At 44.6% G+C, this 21,995-nt stretch overlaps 2 protein-coding genes across 2 annotated transcripts in view; both read right to left on the bottom strand.

The window, feature by feature from the left end:
* Positions 1-21,995, bottom strand: part of LOC311028272 (zinc finger protein 385D-like) — a 71,736-nt gene that overhangs the window by 31,020 nt on the left and 18,721 nt on the right. The window lies entirely within an intron of this gene.
* On the bottom strand, positions 1,534-21,322 carry tinagl1 (tubulointerstitial nephritis antigen-like 1). Its single transcript, XM_084032802.1, has 12 exons — positions 21,176-21,322; positions 18,090-18,400; positions 16,555-16,621; positions 12,489-12,581; positions 12,274-12,388; positions 10,225-10,351; positions 9,748-9,898; positions 9,472-9,658; positions 8,117-8,162; positions 7,027-7,150; positions 4,301-4,346; positions 1,534-4,203 (listed from the first exon to the last, which is right to left on the bottom strand). Exons 2-12 carry the CDS (start codon positions 18,391-18,393, stop codon positions 4,042-4,044), a joined length of 1,422 nt encoding a protein of 473 aa, XP_083888928.1. The 5' UTR covers positions 18,394-18,400; positions 21,176-21,322; the 3' UTR covers positions 1,534-4,041.

Below are 21,995 nucleotides of genomic sequence, written 5' to 3'. Positions count from 1 at the left end.
TATAGTATGATTTGGCCCAAAACAAGAGAAGCAAATTGCGAGTAGCATATTTGAATGGAAACATGTTTTATGTGCAAAACAGAACTTTATCTACACAACAAAATATAATTTTCTTGTCATATTTTTACAGAAAATGTGCAATATTGACTAAAATTGATGTGAGTAGACATTCCCATTTCAGTAATTTCTCCTGCTCTAAGATAAATGCTTTTTTAAGACTTAATAAAGGTTTGTAAATAATTGTGAGAGTAGAGAGAAGTTCTATTTTTAAACAGCTCACGTGTTGCCAACAGAAACTGCCCAGACCAAGTGTATTTACAGTTGAAGTGTAACTAGGTGGGCTATGCATATCCTCTCAATCTCTTTAAAAAGCTTTATAGGTGAGCGATTAAACGCAGGAATGCAAGGTGAAGTTCAGCCCTCCGAGGCGTCTGTGCTGGACACAGCAGGTCTGCTCAACCTTCCATTAGACAACCTGTTTGTTTGACACGCTGCCGATGAAAACACCTGGTAGTTTTCACTGACACAACACGCTGATATATGTGACCATTAGCTAAATGTGGCTAATTTTACAGACCTGCAATTTCTCCCACTTCAAACAGGAGGGTGTCGTCTCTCCGGGTTGGAACACTGTCCCTCTCCGAGGCAGATGTTCACCCAGGTGTTTATGTGGGGCAGACGCGCTGAATACACAAATCTAAGGAGGGGGGAAAGGGGGGCGTTGTATTTATTAAGTTACTGCGTTTGCAACTGTATAATCAAATTGAATGTTGTTTTAAAAGTCGTGATGTAACTTTATAAGTTGCTTTTGCAACACTGTCGTCAGTCTGTCTGTCTGTGTATTACTACAGTCATTCACACACGTACAATGAAGGCCACATCGTCTAACAAGACATCACAAAGTCTTTGGAGCCAGATCCTCTGTGCTGCGTATACATGCTCAATCATTTGTCAAATACAAACAATTCATAATAATACATTCAAATGGACAGATTTTTGATCATCTGTACACCGCAAATTATTAAATCATCAAAGTTTCTGCAGATTAAAAGAAAATGGGACTCAGTGTCCATCTGCTAAATTTGACAACCACTTCTCTATGTAGCTAAAACCTATAGTTAGGTTAAATATAATATATATATATATATATATATATATATATATATATATATATATAACATGTGATTGAGAGTTTGATTTCTAATATTTTGAAGGGTTTGAATGCACGTTGGCCTCGTCTCCTGCTGACTGATGGTCAGAGTTATTGCCCTCAGTGATGGAAGAGTATGCTGACACAGCAGGATCTTAATAATACTGTCCTCATCCCACCCGGCCTCATCCCATGGCGCTTCCCCCCGAACGCTCTGCACCCAGCGCCCCCCCCCATCACGGCTCACTGCCCCTTAATATCCCTAAAAATCACACCACCTTCTCAACCATCCATCCTACATGCACGCAGACTATACTCCTAATCCTGGTCACATTTTAAATACTTCAACACAAACAGACCCAAATGTTCACAACGACACCGCGTGGGTTTTTGGAAAGACTTTATTGTGCCGCACGAGTGAACACTAACGTGGTATTGCATTTAGTGCACACAATACGAGAGACAGAGAGAGAATAACATTGCACGGGAAAACGAGAAACAAAAAAAGTACAGTATATAATTTACACATCTTGTCATAAATAAAGTCTACACATCAGTGAATATGGAGTGGTTCATTTTACATAGAATACACAACGTCTGAGTGGATGTCTGCTGTAGCTCCCGGGGGTCTTTTTGGAGGAGAGGTCGCATCGTTGGAGAAAACTGTTGCTGGAAGTGAGATACGTTTCTGTGGAATAGATTTGCAGAGAATATTTTTTTGGAATATAGTTATCATTGGTCGCATCTGAACTAAATACCGAAATATCGTCAATAAATGGATATTAAAGCTTTGCCTCATTCTGCTGAAAATAAAGACTAATCTGAGCACTTTCAGTGACAACTACAACAACAGTGACGTAAACCAATCCAGCAACATTGATCTGTTTTCCTCTTTTGTAAAAGGAGCTATAGCAACATGCACACAGATGGAAATATATAAAAGAAGAATCTCCTTCTTTCTGCCACCATAAGCGCTCTTCGGGGCCAAAGAGCTCAGCTTCACATCGCCCTCGCTCACTTCAGAATGAAAGATAACTGCTCATCTACCCACCGCGTTGCACATTGCCTGTCCATCCAGAGAACTTCTCAGAGCTTTGATGCCCGTCTGCTTATCCAATGCCTGAAGGAGATGTTATATAGAGGGACCTTAAAGATCACAAGACGTGATGATATAGAAATAGAAAGAAAAAAACGCCTTTTGAAGTTACATCTGAAAGCGCACCGGGATGTAATTTAAGGCAAGTGATAATAATACACCGTGCTTTCCTTTTCAAGTGAGGCTGTGCTGCATAAACGATGTGAATTCCTCAATCAGCCTGAAATAAAGACACCATCAAGCGTTGCAGCAAAGACGGGCTGATGAGTTGGAACATGTCACGTTTCTGGAGAAAAACACGAGATACGGAAACGAGCGTTTGAAGTGTTTCTGCGTTAGTTAGAAAGTGGTGTCGCATGTTCATTATAAACTACAGACCCTGTAGTAAAATACTGGACTTTAGCAGCAGTATCCGTCTCCCTCCCCTCCCCCATCCTCCCTGTTGGGGGTCAAACAGTTACATCTATGCAGAAGCACAAGCAGAAAGGACAACTGAGTGATGAGCGTGTTATGAGAGTTACTACATACAGTACATGGCAAAAGTACACAATAAAACTTCACAATAATATCTGCAACAAAACAAATAACTTTCTTTTGCTCAAACTGTAACAGTGTACACAGAACGTAGTAAATTAAGACTACTACACACAAACACTTTATCTCGCCGCGGTCAGAAAGTTTCTTTAAGGCATTGCAATCTTTCTAACCTCTTAACGCGTCGGGGCTCTTCTTTAAAACGGGATGATGGGGTAAAAAATGGTGGCATGGCTTTTATTCATATGTTCATGGTGATTTAAAAAAATTTGAATTATTTATTCCACCTGTGGCCAAATTATACATGTTTAATCTTATTTGCTGACACTTTCTAAACACATACAAAGACGGGGTCGAGATTTAAGCTTCGTTGCTTTAACATGTCCTGTGGTGTTGAGTCATTTTGGTCATTAGCAGTGTAAATCCTCTAAAAATGTCAGAGTTTCTATCGTCTTTATACTCCACATCAAGTCTTCTAGGTGTTTACTGGAATGTGTGAGAATGTGTTTATCCATACGAGTGTCCTCTCTAAAACTGAGGGAATGAGCCACACTGTGCCTCCGCATCGCTGACAGGTCAGCAGGGTCATGCATGATATATTATCACGTTACACAGTCGGGCTGGGGTGTGTCTCTCTGAAAGGGTTTGATGTCTGATAATCTGCCACTCGAATTTCCTCTTTTCCCCAAACGGTCCCTCTGAAAACTGGGGGTTGTCTGGATTATAGATTTAGAAAAATACTTAAAAGGTTCAGGTTGACAAAAGAAGCACAAAGAATAAAAAAAGATCAGATTTGAGCTTCTCCTTCTGTCGTCACCCAACTTTGACACGAACATGTTTCATCAGATCAACATCTGATGATGTTGCGTTGAGGATTCTGGGATGTGTGGTCTTTGGATCAGTAGATACCTGAGCTGCCTAATTGTAAGGCGACATGAAAGAGTTTTAGCTTAGTTGAGTTAATTGGGTTTGTTTTTTTGGTGCCATAATCCTTGAGTTACAGGGAGAGTGGGGAGGGTCGTTCTCTTTAAAAGGGTAGTGATGGAGGAGGAGAGGGGTTGAAGTACAGTAAAAACACGAGGGTTCAGGGACTTTGAGGTGGATTTTGTGGCCGTCCCAGCCAGCCTGACGGGTAGGGGGATGTGCTGAAGGTCTGAGATTCTTGGTGAGTTTCTTCTTGGGGGGGGGGAGGGGTAAAAAACATCTATCAGTGGGGTTAAAAACAAAAGGTCTCTGTGGGGTTTTAACATCTGTCGTGTCTCTAAACGTGTCGGCGACGATGGTGATGGCTGTGCATGTCCTCCATCGTGATCCTGCCCCACACGCCAATCACAAATGTCTCAATCTCACACTCGTTGTCCCCGCGGGCGATGCGGAAGTAGCCGTCCTCTCCCCAGTTCTTCCCCCAGGAGTTGGCAGCAATCTGAAGGGAAAGTCAAAATAGTCAAATTTAGAACAGAGGAGGCAGATTTTACTATGAGAATGCATATACAGTAGCCAGTTATATTCAAACGACTTACCCAATATTTTTTTGATGTCCCATCAAAGTTTCTCTCCTCTCCCCACCTGGCACACAAAGCGGAGAGAATTGGTTACTCGAAATGCATGTGAGCCAAACAACAAGACAGAACATCCTTAAATGCAGACACCACATCAGCCGTGTCAAAGTTGAAAATGCTATTTTTAAAAATAAGGACGCAGGTTCGACGAAAATTCTCAAACACTTCTCAGGAATGTGTTCACGCTCGACGTTATTGATAAAGAAAAGCAGGAAGAGGTCCAAGTAGTGAAAACAAACTCTTTCATCTCGTTAACAACATCCTGAAAACAGACTATTTATGTCTGGACACCGCCTAGCTGCACTCCTACATCATTCCAACCCAAGGAACACGGAATTCCCCTCTTCCTCCGCCGTTTCCGTACTCCAAGTATGAAACAGGAAGGAGAGGGTAGGTTATGAGGAAATGGACACCACCTCAGCCAGAAGTCAACAACGCTGAACGACAAATGTACATCTGTAAATCTGAACATTGAGGCCTAGCTTCACCCTTCTTCCTCCGCCAGCAGCGTTGTTCTCAGGAAAACCTTGGCAAAAGGCCCATAAATTCCCATCACGCCTTGCATTTTGGTCTTAACTTAGCCACCGCCAGCTTTCAGACGCCTGGCGTTTCTGCTCGTCTGGATCAAAACATTCTGCCAAAGTCAATTCCCATCCTGTTTTTGCACTCGAAGGCCTTTCGTTTCCCAAGATACTCCCGGTGCCCAATCGCTTGTTATCTTTTATAAGGGAAAGGAATGCTGGGAAATAGAGTGGCTGGTCTCAGACTCTGCCAACTCGGTAGCCTGCCACCAACACCACTGGCAGATAGTGCCAACCTTCTATCAGTGAGTGTCTTCATTAGCATCACATTGACCGGGAGCAGACACATTCAAAACAGCTGTATAAACAAGAGATGCCATCCACGATCCGAAACAGATTGGAAAGACGGGATTCACACCTGTGTGTGTGTGTGTGTGTGTGTGTGTGTGTGTGTGTGTGTGTGTGATCCCACATTCATGCCTGCCTGCCTGCATATGTATTGGTTTGGACAGAGCCAGACAGAATCGGACCACTGCTGATCCCTTATCTGGCCTCCAATCAGCTCACTTGTTCATGCGGGGACAGTGATGGGCCGTGCCTACGGGCCCCGCCTTTCCCCCCAACGCCCCTCAACCCATCCCTGACCTCTCCTCCCGAGAATTGATCCCCTCTCTCTGTCCGGTGCGGTCGGGATCAGCGGCCCAGACAATGCCCTTTCCACCACAGTGGACCTCAATGCTCTTTCCACAAACTTTCCCAGGCCCTGGGCTTAAACGAACGCACCGCTATGGGATTTGGCCTATGAAAACATACTGAGGCCTGTGGCTGGCAGGTTGGAGCAACCCCCCCCCCCCCCCCCCCCCCCTTCCCCCCTCCTTCCGCTCCATCCATGCCTAAACCGCGTCTCTGGTGCATCCACATCCACTTGCCCCATGAGTGGTGAAGGTCAGAAAAAGGAGCCAAAGAGCAGGATGCATTCAGGAAATGTGGGAATTCACACCCTCACCCTCAGCATCATTTCACACCCTGCATACCTCCACAATTTATTGACACGCTGAGGCTTTAAGGATGTAATTACAGCCCACAATGTCAGCAAGACACGAGCGTTGTGAAATATGTTCATCCGGTTCTCCAAAGTTTCAGAACGGTGCATGATTATGAAGTATGTGGTTCAAACGGGCTAAGTACAGGTGGGTGTGTTTACCATACGCTTGCCTATACATGCTATATGCTGTCATAAAACAACATCACATAAAGTATGCATGCAAGCTGCTTGTAAACGGGCTGTGTTGTGTCTTCAAGCGATCAGATAAAAGCGGGGAGACTGTTTTTATCGTATGCCGCGGCGCTGAGGTGCAGGTATGCTCAAATGCTCATTAATGCACATTCCTCAGTCCCCCAACAGACATTACAAATTACTTTTTGTAATTGCGAAAGTGAAACTAGTTAGCAGCAACAGATGCACTTTAAAACCAGCTGGAGAAGAGGCCGTCAAATGTTTACAAGACTTTTTTACAGGTGAAAACGTCTCACCACTCTCCAGACAACAGTGAACTACCACCTGCCTGTATGTGGATGATAACGCAGTGTTTTGTCTTGGATGTGGAGAGGAGAGAGAGAGCGGGACGGTCAGCTGAGGAGCCACAATGGAGGCACCGAGGAGCGAGGAGGACAGGGGGAATAACGAGAGACAGCTGGGTGGGGGCAGGTAATCCAGGTGTGTCGGCTGTCTGCCCGCCTACATATTTGTGGTCGCCGTAGTTACTAGATATAGGAGGAAGAGGGAGGGGAAGCCCTTGTCTGGCACAGACGGAGAAGTGGAGCCAAAGGTGTGTCTGCAAGAGTCTGGGAGGCTTGTTGACACGTACACTGTCTGCTGCAGTGTGCAAACATTTTCTCCTCAAATTGTATCTGTTGAGCACTTAGCAAAAGTGAAACCAGACACACATTGGATCGGGAACAAGGAGGGCTAAAGGTTTTTGTCCGGAGATTGTGTAACACGGCATGTGTTTTCCTCTTCAGTATAAACACCTTCATTACCAGAAAGGCATAAAATCCCAGCACAGTCTCAAAGGTGTTTGTGTTGAGTCTAATCAGATTTGTGCACGGAGCCAAACAGTGGCAAGAAGACTTTAAATTTATGTTTTTTAACTACCGCTAACTTACCCAGTGATCCTGATGGAGTGTGTGCCGTGTTTGCGGTATTGTGTAGGTTTGGTGAAGCTGACATCGGTGTGTTTGTAGATCCCATTCTTATAGACAAAGAAGTCCTCGTGGACTTCCATAATAGCTGCAAGAACAAACAAGCAGGAAGAATTAGTAGGAAAACACAACACACACACACACACACACACACACACACACACACACACACACACACACACACACACACACACACACACACACACACACACACACACACACACACACACACACACACACACACACACTTCAGGCTGCTGAGCCTGTTATGGAAAGATTAAAATCTTTTTCAAACAACAATTAATCTAAAAGTAATTACCTAATTTCACCAAAGAAATTCCAATTTCCCCCCCTGAGTCACACACACCCAGACATCATGGGGCAGCAGTGTGTGTGTGTGTGTGTGTGTGTGTGTGTGTGTGTGTGTGTGTGTGTGTGTGTGTGTGTGTGTGTGTGAGAGAGAGAGCAAGCTGCACAGATGAACTCCATGTGACTTCCTTATTCCAGCTCAATAGGAAAACTCTCCGGATGTACCAGCTGAGAAGTTCCCTACCTGTGTGGACGCCCTCATTTATAAACAACTCACATTGACACACAATGCGTGAGTACACACACACACACACGCACACACGCACACACACACACACACACACACACACACCTACGTCTTTTGTCAGAGTGAAACTCAAAGGCAAAAAGAGAACTTGATGCAAAGCCAGTAACTTTTTTTTTATCTGAACAATAAACAAGAAGCTGGCACAGGCTCAAAGAGAACACACACACACACACACACACACGGTACCAGACAGTGAGGCGGGCTAGTAAAGGCCCATCATTTCTTACCATGAGACTGGGGGTCAAAGTTGAAACCCAGGACAAAACCGTCATAATGACGAGCTCAAACATGACATCATCTGAGGTCAGACACCTTATACGAGGTTTGACGGTTCATGGGTTTGGATTTGTGTGTCCCCGGGGAGTGCAACGTTTCTTTTGATTTTTAAAAAGTATCACTCACTCAATAATCAAAATCAAAATATTGAGTCCGTCTTACCTTGCACGGGGCCATTATCCATAATCTCCTTCATGATCTCCTTTTCCTGGGAGAGACGACACAAGGATGGATTTATGGGTAAAGGAGGGAGAGACGGACAGGAAGATCAGTACACGTGAAATGGAGAGGATGAAAACAACCCCCCCTGGATGTTAAAAGGCAGATAACAAGATTGAGTCCAGCAGGGCCCCCTGGCCTTAATGCCCGGCTTATTGACTTCACAGGCCACCGGGAGACAGAAACAGGCTGTAATGATTTCGAGAGGCATTAGCCGTCATTTAGCAATGATGGATGCCGGCCGATAAAACCACATGTCGGCTGCAGCTCAGTGGTTGACTTGGAATTGGAGGAGATGCACTGAGCTGCATGCTGGGACGGCTTCTGGAAACGGTTTTAGTGACCGTTACATGATACTTAGTGCTCAAAAGGAAGGGCAAGGGTGCCGTCTAAGATGAAGTGGACAACAAGAACATTATTGATTCCAATCATCCACGAATTAAAAACACTATTATTTTACAATTTGTAATTGTGGCTTTATTATCAACCATAGTTTATTTATTTATGTATTCCTCATTCTTTAGAAAATACCACATTAATATATATAATATATAATATTTTCTATTTATTAGCAGTACATTGCCTGTGTTTTTATTTGCTCTTAATTTGGTTATTGGATGCAACAAACACCAAATTCCTTGTATGTGAATAACCTTAAAATAACCTTAAAATAACCTTAAAATAAATAGACAACTAACCTTATTCTGATCCTGATTCTGATTCTGACTACATCTGGTTTTATGAACTCTCTATTGCGGCTGAACACGAATAGATGACAGGTAGAAAGAGTCAAGTAATCTACTTTTAGAAGGTAAACACTGATAGATTTGGGGATCCTGCCAGCAGATAATGATTATGGATGATAATAAGTGCATCTGTAAATTGGTTTAGTTCACTCGCTGGCCTGTATATTCGGTTTATTTTGAGACAAACTAATCTCACGACAATCAGAGTTGACTCTGCAATATATCTCAATCAACAATCTTCATCCTGAATCTGCCTGAAGCATCAAAGCGGACAAACATGCAGGTAAAAATACAACTCTTTGCCCTTCATTGATTCAGATTTAATCCTGTACATTCCTTTGTTCATTCACAACTAAGTCAAGCATGCATAAGGAAAAGTGTGCAAAAAAAAACACATACTGTAATATACACGTGAGAGAGATTATAGTCCACAGTGATCTTATCGAGGCTGTTTACTGGAGACTTGAGGACATGTTGATGCAGTAAGAGTGTCCATGAAGGTGTGCATGCATTACATTTCTGTCTGTTTATGCATGTTTGTACAGTGCTTACATTGGAGGAGAGCCTGTAGGGCGGTGTGGATTGGTAGATGTCGTTTTGGTAGTTGTGGGAGTTGGGGCAGCGCTGCGTGGCCTGCCTCTTCCCCCGGCCGACCGAGCGACTCTGCATCATGCAGCGGCCGACCTCCGCTGGCGTCTGCTCTGGGGATCGGTACGGATAACAGTCCTCCGTCACCACTCTGTGAGAGACAGGCAGACATGGGAAGACATGTAACGTGCGTTGCTTCGCCTTTTTTCAACCATAATTCATATCAAACTCAATCTTTACCCTCTACGCCGGAGGTACCACCAGGCTCCGTCGATGCGGCCCCCGGCACAGCCTCCCTGGTTGCGGGTGTCACAGGAAATTAGATTTTGTGGGGACAGCTGGGGTGTCATGTGACCCATGGACTGGATGGAGATTCTGTCTGAGGCCACAGCTGGTGGAGGGGACAGGCGGAAATACAAAATGTCATGCCAAAATGTTAAGTAGCAAGATTTGATACTTTAATTATTACAATTTGTGTTTTCAAGAAGATATCAATCCATATTTTTGCAAATGTGCATCACATATATTTAAGGTATAAACTACTATGGTAAGCACATTGTCATGTCTATGTAAAGTAAAAGTATTGGGAACGAGACTGCAGTGTGCATTTATTTCGTCTTGAACCAATGGCAGCTCGTCAAATACGCTTTTATTTTCCTATTTTCTGTTTTTCCTGTACATATTATAATGATATCCCATATTTTATTCCTGCTCTACCTGCGGTTGAGAAAGCCCAGGATGCAGCACAGTTGCCCTGGTCCAGCGGCTCGTGAATCTTTCCGGGCCACTTCTCTGCTGAGTTGAAGTACAGCGGCAGACCGTCACTCTGAGGATCCATGTTCATCTGAGAGACAGAATGTCATGCCTGTTAACACTCTCACGGAACTGGCAAAATGTAAATATCTCAGTAAAAACAATTATTATCTTAATTGACAGCACGAGCCGGCTTTAGACCTCGAACAAAAAGAGTTGCAGCAATGGGACTACAATGTAATTATTTGCACACAAACTAAAAGCTGCAATTAAAATACTTGTGGATGGCTTTGTAAGACAAGCTTGCATCACAGGCAGGTTACATAAGGCTGCTAATCAACCCTCCAGTAGAAGGGCCTTATTCACGGGCGATTAGGACCATTTGGCCCGGAGTCAGTCTCTGCAGCAGAGGCAGGAACCTCTGATCCCGTCGCTCTCGATGAAACCATGAGGCTGTTTGGTTACATCCAACGCGTCACTTGAACCGACTGAACCCTTTGAACGGAGGCGTCCATCTCTGTTCAAAAAGCTAACATCACTGCGATGATGAATCCCAATTAGGATGAGAAGTGATGGAGTGCAAAGACTTTCCTCATAGCGCGTATTCACTCGCAGGTGCTCCTCGCATGCCAAACATACTCCATCTATTAGTCTCCACTCGAGGGTGGATGCTCTCCTAATCTCCCAGTTATGTGCGATAACGGAGCACACACTTCTGGACTGACTCCCCCCCCCCCCCCCTCCCCCCCCCTCTCTCTCTCTCTCAAAGAGGCTGGCTGCCCGAGCTGCATTCCTCCGATTAATAGCAAGGTATTCAAAGCACAAACGGCCACCTGATACATAACTAAGGAATGTGCTGCTGCTCGGAGATTTGTAGTCGTGAAAGGTCAAAGTCCAAAAGCACCTGAAACACCCGAATTAAAAGGCATGTTAAAAGAGGGGAAATGGTTCAAAATGAATTCATGAATTCACAACTTCCCATCCATGACTCGGGCCAGACATGAAAGGACAGGGGACAGAGATACGAGGCTCTGATGTGGTTCCTGGCACAGGTAGGGACACGCTGCCGGCAGGAAGGAGGAGGGGGAGTTGTGAGGTTTTCAGGGTGGAAGCAGGCGTGGAATGCTGGGAGAGGTAAACAGCGGGAGTGAGGATGGATGGATGAAGGGATGGATGGAGGTGGGCGTGTATGTAGACTGAAGAGGAGGTTTGCTCTTCATTCCCCAGGCAGCCACCATCCCCTCCATCTTCTCTGTCTGGTGTTTTGGTTCCGTTTTATGTAATCTGTCTGGTTGAAATGTAAACAAAGACTGAGGCGGATCTGAGCCAGAGACGCCATCGCGTACCGACAAGCCACCGGTAATTAAGCGAGAAGCATTTTGATCAGCGCTACCTTGTTGCGTTTTAAAAACCCTGCATGTCATAATGATATCACCGGCTCAACCACAGGAGGTGAAGTGAGAAACCACCACAAAACTGTAACTATTCATTCTTTTCTCTGCATTCTCACCTGTCACTAACACTTCCTGCTCTCCTCCGTGGGTCCAACACTGACAAATGATTTATATTCTGGTGAAAAAAAATTCTAAAAAGTCTCTAATGGCTCCAAAATGTAAATAAAACGATACAGAATAAATCTAGGATGTTTACGCTATAAATGCAGCTATAACAAACATGATGTCATACAGCTTCAGTGGGAACAACACATGCGTATTATGTGATGTATTTTGCTCTAAAGTGCTAAAGAGCAAATATAAATAAGTATCATATGTATAGAGAAACCCTGGCTGTAAGGTTACACCGAGTAGCAATCACCGTTTGAAACTGAGTTATTTCGTTCCACCTTTTAAAAGCAAGGTCAAATGTCAAAGGTCAGCTACAAAACAGTGAGGGTGGCAAGGTTTTCATGACTTGCTTAAGGGCACTTGAGGAGAGAACCGGAGCATCAACACTGAGCTTTGTACCGGTGACAAACCCAAAGGTATGTGTTCAGGGATGAAGACTGTGGTGTACCTGCATCTCGTTCATGTTCATAATGGTCCTGGAGGGTCTCTGAGTGCCCAGGCGGAACCTGATGCCCTCGTCCAGACTCATGCCGTACAGCTGACTGTAGTTAGCTGCCTTCCATCTGAAAGCACAAAACCGGAGGGAAATGCGTTTGTGACCATGTGTGATAAAGATCTTAATGTACAACATCAAATTCCATCAATGTGTGTTTTTGTTTTTACCCATAGTTCCCTCTGTTAACAGCGTGGATCATGTCAGCGTCCATCAGACAGGCGTTCTGCTCACACTCCCAGCGTCCTGTGGTCCCACATGTACTAGAGCACAGACAGTAAAAGGCATTAGCAGCTGGATCTCCATGGAAATTGTTTCCGTTTCCATATTTATGTGAAGTCAACAGCTGAAATAGAAAAGACTATCTGAGTCACAGGCAAATATGCAAGGGGCTCAGTGGAATTCCCAAATAAGAAATGAATAGAGAGAAGTACGTCAGTAACTGGGGAGAAAAATGTAGAAGAATGAGGGAGAGAAAACATTCAGCCTTTTAAGGCTGCGGAGCATGGATCCATGTTAGTTAGAATGAAGAGGTGAAGAAGTCAAGATGACAGAAGAGATAGGAGAACAGGATATTAATGATGACGACAATGTCAACTTTGGGAATGATCAAAAATAACTTCATGATGACTCGCTGTGAAGAAGTGTGTGTCCATGTGTGTTGCCAGTATCAAGACCCTTCTTTACTAAAAGTACCAATACAACAACATAAAGTAGGGATTAAAGTTAAAGTCCTGCATTCAATGTATTTTCAGCAAAACATACTTTAAGAATCAAAAGTAGAAGTGCTTATTGTTGGCCTATTACAACATGTATGATACTTTTTATACATTCCATTGGGTACAAATCTTTAATAATGCGGCACAATTTATACACTAATATGTGGTATTTCCCTCTGAAATATAGTGAAGTGTAAAATTAAAAAAAGTACAAGTGCTTCCTGACTGTACCAGACACAAAGCTTACTCACAGCAGACACAAAGGATATAACTATTGGTGACACTATAATGTCATGCTGCCTCATCATTTCTTACAATATGGGAAATACACTTTCTTCCTGTACAATAAATATGAAGCTACCACCAACAGCTAGTTAGCTTAGCTTAGCATAAAGACCGGAAAAGGGGGGGCCTGAATTTGTCCAAAAGTACCAAAAGTATGCCTCCCAGCTAAGCTAACTGGCTAAAGGCCAGAGTCACTCTGACAGGCAAGAAAGCAAATAAACATATTTCCCCAAAATGTCAAAACTATTGCAATATTTAAGCCCAGTCTAAAACAACATGCTGTATCAGTAATGACACATTTCGTTGCTCATTCGTCTCCTTTTGTACACATTAACCCTGACTGGAATAGATTCAGGTATTATGTACAATTTAAACACGATTCTTCCGTTCCCTTTTGGAGATTATGAGATTTTAAAGCTTCGTTGGTGTTTTCTTTGTCTCTCGGTTGTCCTACTGTAAATATTTTTGTTCTCAGGTTCCTCTCACTAAGACTACCTGGTTAAATAAAGTTACTAATCCACCATAAATAGCAGCTGCAAGGTTGAAAATATCATAATAAATGAGTGTGTTAGCGAGAGGGAAAGAATGAGGGGTGTTTCCCACGCAGGCGTGTTTAGACTCCCAACCTTAAAGTCTACTGTATATTATAAACATATGATGAAGGCCAAATTCCCCTTCAGTCACACTGACACTACAGAGTGTGTATCACCTCTCAACGTGCACTCCTCCCTGCTGGCTCTCTGAGACACGAGCAACCACAGGTGACTGGAGGAAAGAGATAATGACCTTTCACCTCTCCCTCCCTCCAGTAGGAACACATACAGTTCAGCACCAGTGTGTCAAAAACAACAATAAATTCACACAGTAATATTAGTGGACACACACACACACACACACACACAATGACAGACTCGTGGAGACAGAGTGTGACTGAGAATGAAACATGACAGCACTGAGGACAGTGGGAGGCCATATTTCACATTCTCCTTCACACTCCCCAAAAGCAGCCTCTTCACCTCTGAGACCATACACATAGAAATACACACACATCTGGATGTCTCACCAAGTCCTGCCAGATCAGGGGGAAAACAGAGCCATGTTTGTGTGCGTTCAGATGTGACGCATCTACTTAATCCAACCAACTACACAACAACTTAGAAAAGTCCAGCGCGGTTCTGACTGTCCAATCTGAAGTGCATGCAGACACAGCTGAGATGGTTTCTCCTTAAGAGAGGCGCCGCATTTCAGATCATTCGGAGCAGATAGAGTTATCAGGATGGTCTCAGCTGGGGGGGGGGGATACCTTTAACACAGCGAAAGGTGGTATATCTCCACACACAGCGATGCTTTCATACTTCATGCTAAGTCGGGGTTGTTTTTTGGCACCGACCCCATCTGCCCAGGAGTTATTTACGGTTAAAAGATAAACGTTTCAGACTGAGATACTGATGGTCAAAGAGCAGCTTTTTCACTGACTGTATCAGTAGCGTTGGGCTGGTGGTAAGTGAAGACATGTAGGAGGTTAGATAACGTGGAGCACTGAGGACTGCTAATGAGAGACTTTGCATGGGGAGTAAAAAGGGAGAGCTGCGTGTCAACAGAAAGCGGAAGCCTTGTCCTCCACCCTGCAGCCCTGATTTCGAGGAGTTGGAAGGATGCACGTTTGGGAAATTAATAAGTGGAGAGAGTGGGAGTAGAAAAAGGGAGTGTGTGTGTGTGTTTGTTTTCCTCTGCGCCAAAGCTGTGGTGCAACTTCTTTTTTAAGCATCTGCGTGCATTGCCTCAACAAGCACGTGTTATAGTGTATGTGCATAAGACTCCTTTGTTTGTCGGTGAAAGGGGAGTTGGCACGTAAATGCTGTTTTCTGGCGAACTGGGACACTGGAGGTTATATTTACCACACGGCCTAGGAAAGACGCCCACCACACCATTCATCAACCAACCACCCTCGCTCATCCATGCAACCCATCAGGCCCTTTAGGTCAAACCTAATTGAGCCGCCATGATAAAAGTCGTACTTCAGGCCGGGGATAAGGAGATCAGCAGGGTTTGACATTAGACATGTCGGGACAAACAGCCACAGTGTGTCATTGTTGCATGAGAATAAATACAATAAGGATTTACAAATGGATGTTAAATCAACATCGGTGCGCATGTTCCCACATGTACTACAGGGACTGAGGAACATCAAATGACACAGCTGTGCGAAACCACAGTGGAGGAGAGGTGAGGAATTCCCTCCTTCCTGCCGTCTTTCACTTGACCTCCTCCGTCTCCTTCCGCTCGCTTCTCAAGATCTGCTTCAACGTCGATATCGTGCAGAAAAATTTGCCCTCAGAGTGAAGACAATGCTGAATCTAACACACTCTTAGAGAAACTCTTAGACTCAGGCATTTGACATGAGCTTAACTGGAATAATAATCCAACTTTGTCAAGGATCTAATCAAAAAAGTCAAAAGAGGAATACGTGAGCTTTGTGTTGCAATGTCACGCCTCACTTTTGTGCATTAGAGAGACGATTTTTGTCTAGGAGATCAGAAAGAAAACCTCTTTAAGTGGTGGTTAAATTGAACATGTTACTCAGAAGGCCTAGGGGGCTATGAAAGGCAGTGTTGTAGAAGTTGGGACACAAAACTTAGCAACTATGAGAACATTAGCATGAGGCCTGTTTTGATTTATCCTCAGTTATGCAGCTACTGTTCCTCCTGGTAGAGACACCAAGCTGTTCACGGCTCATAACAGACAGAGAATAGAATAATACCTGACTTGATCAGCATTAACTGTTCTTTACATGGACTAATAAAAAAATATTGCTCAAGTGATTAATGAGACCAAAAATATGCATCTAAAAACAGCGTCTCTATTATTAGAAACACATGTTGTGCCTGGCATATATTTGTAAACCCAGCAACTTTATTTTTAAATTCCAGGACGGATCCCAGAGGTTGTAAGAACACCAAGTACTGTTTGTCAGCATGATATCTGGAGAAATGTGAGAAACGAGACATCTGCATTTTGTTGCATGGCATCCTGGGCCTGAATCTGTCGCTCAGTGTGAGCATGCAGCGCTTCATGTCAAGTGTTTGAACAAGTAGACACAGAGCATATGGACGAAGTGAGGGGAAACAATGTTTTTCAAGCTTTTACGCCACTTAAGGGGACATTGAAGGGGAAAGCCCAGGATTAAAGAGGTTGAAAGAGGAATAAGAGGACGAAAGAGGGGTTTACATACCATAAATTGCAGTTCTCTTTGTATGTTTGCCCTGTAAAGAATGTGTTTCCATTTCTTTGGCAGGTGCCTGAGAGGAGACAAAGTGGGGCGACTTAATATAAAAGATGCAAATGGGAGACACACAGAGAGATAATACAATCACAGTGGCCAAATTCCTTCACTTACGATCACAATAAAAGGTGCGATGACTAAATTCCCAGGTGTGTGTGTGTGTGTGTGTGTGTGTGTGTGTGTGTGTGTGTATGTGAGGTTTAAGGAGCTCTGAGCTCAGTAATCCAGTGTAGGAATGTGGAGTTAGCTTCTTTCCTGCCTTCCCATGCTTCCCGGGTCCTCGTCATGTTTTAACGAGCTTACGCTCCACTTCGCCACTTCTAGTGAGACCGGGGGGGGGGGAGAAGGGCCCACAGAAGCACCGCGTCCATTACGTCCACCAGAAAATCCTCGACATCTGTGAGGCCGCAAAGGTCCACTCAGTGTCGTCACAAACATGATTTAGCAGGGACGCGGCATTAGCATTCCTCGTGAATTAATTTGACCCGTAACACTCCAAGTCTGAACCCTGCTCACTTCCAGATAGTGTTATATATTGTGCTTGGCGACGGATTCACAATGAGGTTGGTCTAAAGGTGATTTACAGCGGAGGGTGCCGTCAGTGTGACCGTATGGAATTTAGAGCACGAGCTGGCGGAGAATTTACAGCGTGAGCAGGTTTCCGTTGCCTCTGGTGTGAGGCCAAGAGCTGATAGTGTGATTTATGACTGAGGCCCTCTGTTACCCATCATCCCCCTCACAGCTGTCTCACGCAGTCTGTCACAACTTACCGCAGAGCTGAGGAGTGTGACAAGTGTCCCATCGGCACAGAAGAACTTTATACAGGGGAACTCTGTTGAACTCACGGTGTGTGATTTCATGTGATAAGTTATTATGACACATTTTCTATACAGCGTGACGGAGACTCTCTTTATCTCTGTCACCTCCTTCATATTGAAGCGCCATAGCTGTCCGTGTGGTCAGACATTTGTGTGTGCGCACATTTAAACATCCATAAGTGTTCGTGTCCGACCTCGTGACCCCCCTACCCTGTCGTCCAGGGAACACATACCTGCAGCGACCCCTCTGCCTCCCGTCCTGCGCCCGTTGTCTGTCTCTCCCTCCCTCCACATAGCCCACATTCTTTCTCCTGACCTCCATTCATCCCTTCATCCACCCCCTCCCTCCCTCCCTCCCTCCGTCTGGGTTAATAAGAAACCTACTGTTCCCCACTCTGGTCGCAGGTAGGCCTCCGCTGTGGCTGGCACATGTTAGCGCTCTGCGCTGAGAGAATGGTATTATGACTGTGTGGCGGGTCCTAATGGAGTCAACTGAATAGATAGCTACATCCCCTTTCTTAAGCATGTTTCTTTCTTGCGTGTTTTAAGAAAGCAGGTATGTTAATGTCTTTGAGTCTCAGCTCTGATGCTGCTTTGTGCTCAAGTAAGTATGACGGGCCCACACACAAACACATTTACACAGTCACCTGTGCACCCTTCGCTCACCTATGAAAGGAGGCTCAATGCCTAAACAATGACCCCAGAAATCGGGGCAGCAATCGGAGACGGTGCGGTTGCAGAACAGGTCGCAGTAGCAGATGGTGTCCAGGTAGGGCACCGTGCACAGGTCGTCTCTGCCGGGGCAGCAGCCTCCTCTCCTCTCGCAGTAGGAGCCGAACGGGTCCCGGATGCCCCCAACGTGGAGCGGACTGGCGAGCTCCCTCTTGGTCCTTCTCGACAGGACTCTTTCTGCAGTGCCCTCTCCCACCACCAGGAGCAGCGCTGCCACAGTCAACAGGAGGAGCTTCATGATAAATCTGTGAAGGGGACAGGAAGTAGAATAAAAGACGTTTAGGTAAAAGGTAATACTACATAATATATGCTCTTCTATAATCTAAATGTATATGATGTAATGGAAACATGTGTTTCCCAACAAGACACAAATTGGAAATGCTTCCCACACCACAGGAAGAGAGGTGAAGAGGTCGCGTTGTGAGCAGCATAATTGGGGTATGACTGCTGCCAACACATTACCTACCACCCGCTGTGTAATTCACATACACACTGGCGCATATACACTCAGTGGCACGCACACACAGCCACACAAAAGATACATTAAAATAGAGCTTGCAGCAAACCAACGGGATCCTTGGGGATCATCATCTGCTTATTTTTTCCCGATTTTCCCTTCAAGCATCCAACACAAACAGCAGCTAAATATGAAAATGCACTCAGCGTATGTGGGGAAGTCTTAAAACTTGTTGAATGATGTATGATTTGGGTCTCAGGTGGAACGTTCTTTAGCTACCTTTTTTCCTTTCAGCCCTCATGCTTTTCCCACATTTTACTATATTTTCTTGAAGTGTTATTTCCCCCGAATGCAGCACTGTAGGCATTGCGGTGACAGATCCAGCTGCACCATAATCACCCTGTAATTAAAAGTTTTACTTTATCTTAGAGGGACCTGCCAGTGCAGTTACAAGTAGGGGGACGTAATAGTAGATTAGCGTGCTATCTCAGTCCCCGAAATAAAGTAATGTCCTGCTGTCAAAGCTAATCAGTCGCACTCGAACAGACGCAGCTCACATCCGGTATTAATGGTCCTCAGAGACACGAATGTTATCTAAATGCCATGCTGGAGCACGGTAACAAGGCAGGCATAGGGAAACCACCAACATACAGTAAATGTCTGGTGACTCTGGTATTAATGGTCACCATGAAGGAAAAGCAGTACTTTGAGAAATGAAAACCAACGCATTAATGGAGCTGGATCCAAATAATTTTACAATCAATTAAAGGAACCTTCCACCATTTGTGTTTGACTCAAGATGGTAATTTAGATGTGATTGCCACACTATTTGTGTGTGTAAATGTATGGTTGATGGTGTGTGTGTGTGTGTGTGTGTGTGTGTGTGTGTGTGTAGGTCTCGGGTACTTATTGTGTGATTCTATATGGGGCTGGACAAAGGGAAAGGGGTTGCCCCGCTGCTTACATAAATAGCATCATTAATTATCCAATGAGATCTCAGAACACAATGGACGGTCTGCACATAAAGCAGGGCTCCGGAAAAGATCTTTGCTGTCCTGTTTTCTGCATGACTGCACCTTTAGTTGAAACACACACACACACACACACACACACACACACACACAGAGACACAGACATATGGCAGCATGGGATGGGCAGGTCTCCTCCTTTACACAAGTGTTTTGTTGTGGCAGACTCTGAGCAGTAGTGCAATAAAACACCCACCAGTCTGCTCAACGATCTGCTGAGGCCTTTAGGTCAAACCGTCACTGTTAAAAAAAGACAACAAGTGCTGATCATGATGCTGGTTGCTGACAGGACCTTAATCAATAACTTCCCTTTGGTAGTTTCCTTGTATGAAAATATTTAATTGTGTTTGGTACATTTCAGCGGTTTAGCCTCATGAAACAAAGGTTTCGTGTCACAGAAGCTGCCATATGGCCCTCCGTGCTCCAGACAGCTGTAGCCGCGATACTGATCCCACAATGCGACCACAGGACAATCCACACACACACACACACACTGATCGATACACAATGTACATCACACAGCTGAAGTTCCTCCTTCATTGCAGCTTCAGGACCATCGATCTCAGTAAAGTGAGCAACACTCTGATTATATCAACAAACTTTATTAAAAGACTCCATTCACCCACATTATATAACATAAGAGCAGCACCTCCTTGTAAAAACACTGTCGGTCTTGATAATATGCAGACCTCAATGTGAACACCGACACTACTTCCTATTGAAGATATTGTCTCCATAAAAAAACGTTTTTAACGGCATATTAGAGACAAATTTCTCAACATGTGGACAACTAAAAACCAACCTATCTTCATGGCTACAAAGAAAAAATGGTAATTTGGGTAAATCAAACCTTTAATGCCATCTGCTTACACTTTGTCCTATGAGCCCACTCTTTCACTTCCCTCCACACAGCTGAACTTTGAGATACCGCCGGGCAGATCATTCAGGCGTCCTGGCTCAGTATATCTGCATAAAAGCTCTTCCAGCACCAGCTCGCTCTGTCACACAGTCCATGAGGATATAATCAGCTTTTAAAACACCCGCCAGGTCCAGGAGAACAGAGGCCATTTATATTACAGCACAGGAGTCTAATGAGGCCCGCGCCACAACAGGTGAGTGACGGGATGACTGGGCTCGCTGCGTTATCAGTCTCATTGTGAATTACACAAGAGGAGCCGTCACAAAACTCAATGAACTCAGGAAGCTCCTGGAAAGAAAACCTCTCCCATTCATATTCTTCAAGCTATTAATAACTTGAATATTGTATCCTACAATCCCACACCTGGAAGGTAAACATGCCGTACCAGTTGAGTCTGGACTTGACTCAACGTCTGTGCCTTTAGCCAAATAAAGAGGAATTGGTTCTAACCGCACAAAAGTAATGGTGGGCAAACATATAAATCAAAAGAGAGAAATCAAAAGAGAGAAACATAAAGTAACATGAGATCAGTGTGACGTTCAGCCTGCACCTGCCTGGAGTCTGCCATTAAAGAGGGCTGCTGTTGAAAAGTGTTGAAAGCCAAATCTGCCGTTACCTTGAGTTTAGAGAGAAATCCTGGTTTTGTAATCCGATAGAAAGCTGCTCAGGACGTCATCCACAGGTGAAAAGTGTGTCCCTCTCGTCTGTTCCTGACTCTCTCTTACTGGATCTGCTCAGTCTTCTCTATATACAGGCAGTAAGGCTAACCACTCCCCCCACCAACCCCCCTTCATTCTCTGCCCTGCTCCACTGCCTCCTGCTCAAATCGGTGCTCTCTCTCTCTCCCTCTCTCTCTCACACACACTTTCCCTTTGCTATATCTTCATGCCTTTCCTCTCCTTATCGGCCTGAAACCTCCAATCTGAAAGGGAAATAGTTTGCAAGTATCTTTCTTATTCTCTTTCCTTCCTGTCACTTTCACCAACAGCAGCGGTTGCCCTCCACTGTGGCTTTTTTCTCCCTGCAGGGTCAAATCTATCCGTCCCTCTGTGGCGGACACAGTGGTGGGTGCTGCTGACCTCCTGTTCACCATCTAGCGGTCACGGGTTGCATGTCTTCACTTCTGGCAGCCAAGAAATTATGGGATGGCCTGTGGAAGACCTCCCAGCTCCCCGTCTCCAGAGGTGAGGTTTTGGCAGGTGGAATACTCCGAATGTACAAAATATTACGGATGTTTTCTTTCTGCAGGATCCACGTGTCTGAAATCTGTTTACATAATTTTCTTCTACTTTGTAACGTCCCCTCCTTTCCAGGAAAAGGTTCAGGGCAGGAAATGAAGAAGGGATGAGGGTTTACAGATTCAGGGAACCTCAAGGGGTATTATATTTGATGACAAATTCAAGACACATTATACCAAATATCAGCAATTCTTCAAA

Source organism: Eutrigla gurnardus (genome assembly GCF_963514095.1).
Source record: "Eutrigla gurnardus genome assembly, chromosome: 17".
Lineage (NCBI taxonomy): Eukaryota > Metazoa > Chordata > Actinopteri > Perciformes > Triglidae > Eutrigla > Eutrigla gurnardus.
Note: the sequence above shows the minus strand (reverse complement) of the source record. Positions and strands in the feature narration are given on the sequence as shown.

What these genes read in the sequence shown, in the direction of transcription:
- tinagl1 (XM_084032802.1), bottom strand. Translation starts at nt 18,393, where the DNA reads ATGAAGCTCCTCCTGTTGACTGTGGCAGCGCTGCTCCTGGTGGTGGGA. An exon ending in GTTAACAGAGGGAACTATGG is followed by an intron (nt 12,389 to 12,488) that starts GTAAAAACAAAA and finishes TTGTGCTTTCAG; the next exon opens with ATGGAAGGCAGCTAACTACA. An exon ending in CTGGGCTTTCTCAACCGCAG is followed by an intron (nt 9,899 to 10,224) that starts GTAGAGCAGGAA and finishes CCCCTCCACCAG; the next exon opens with CTGTGGCCTCAGACAGAATC.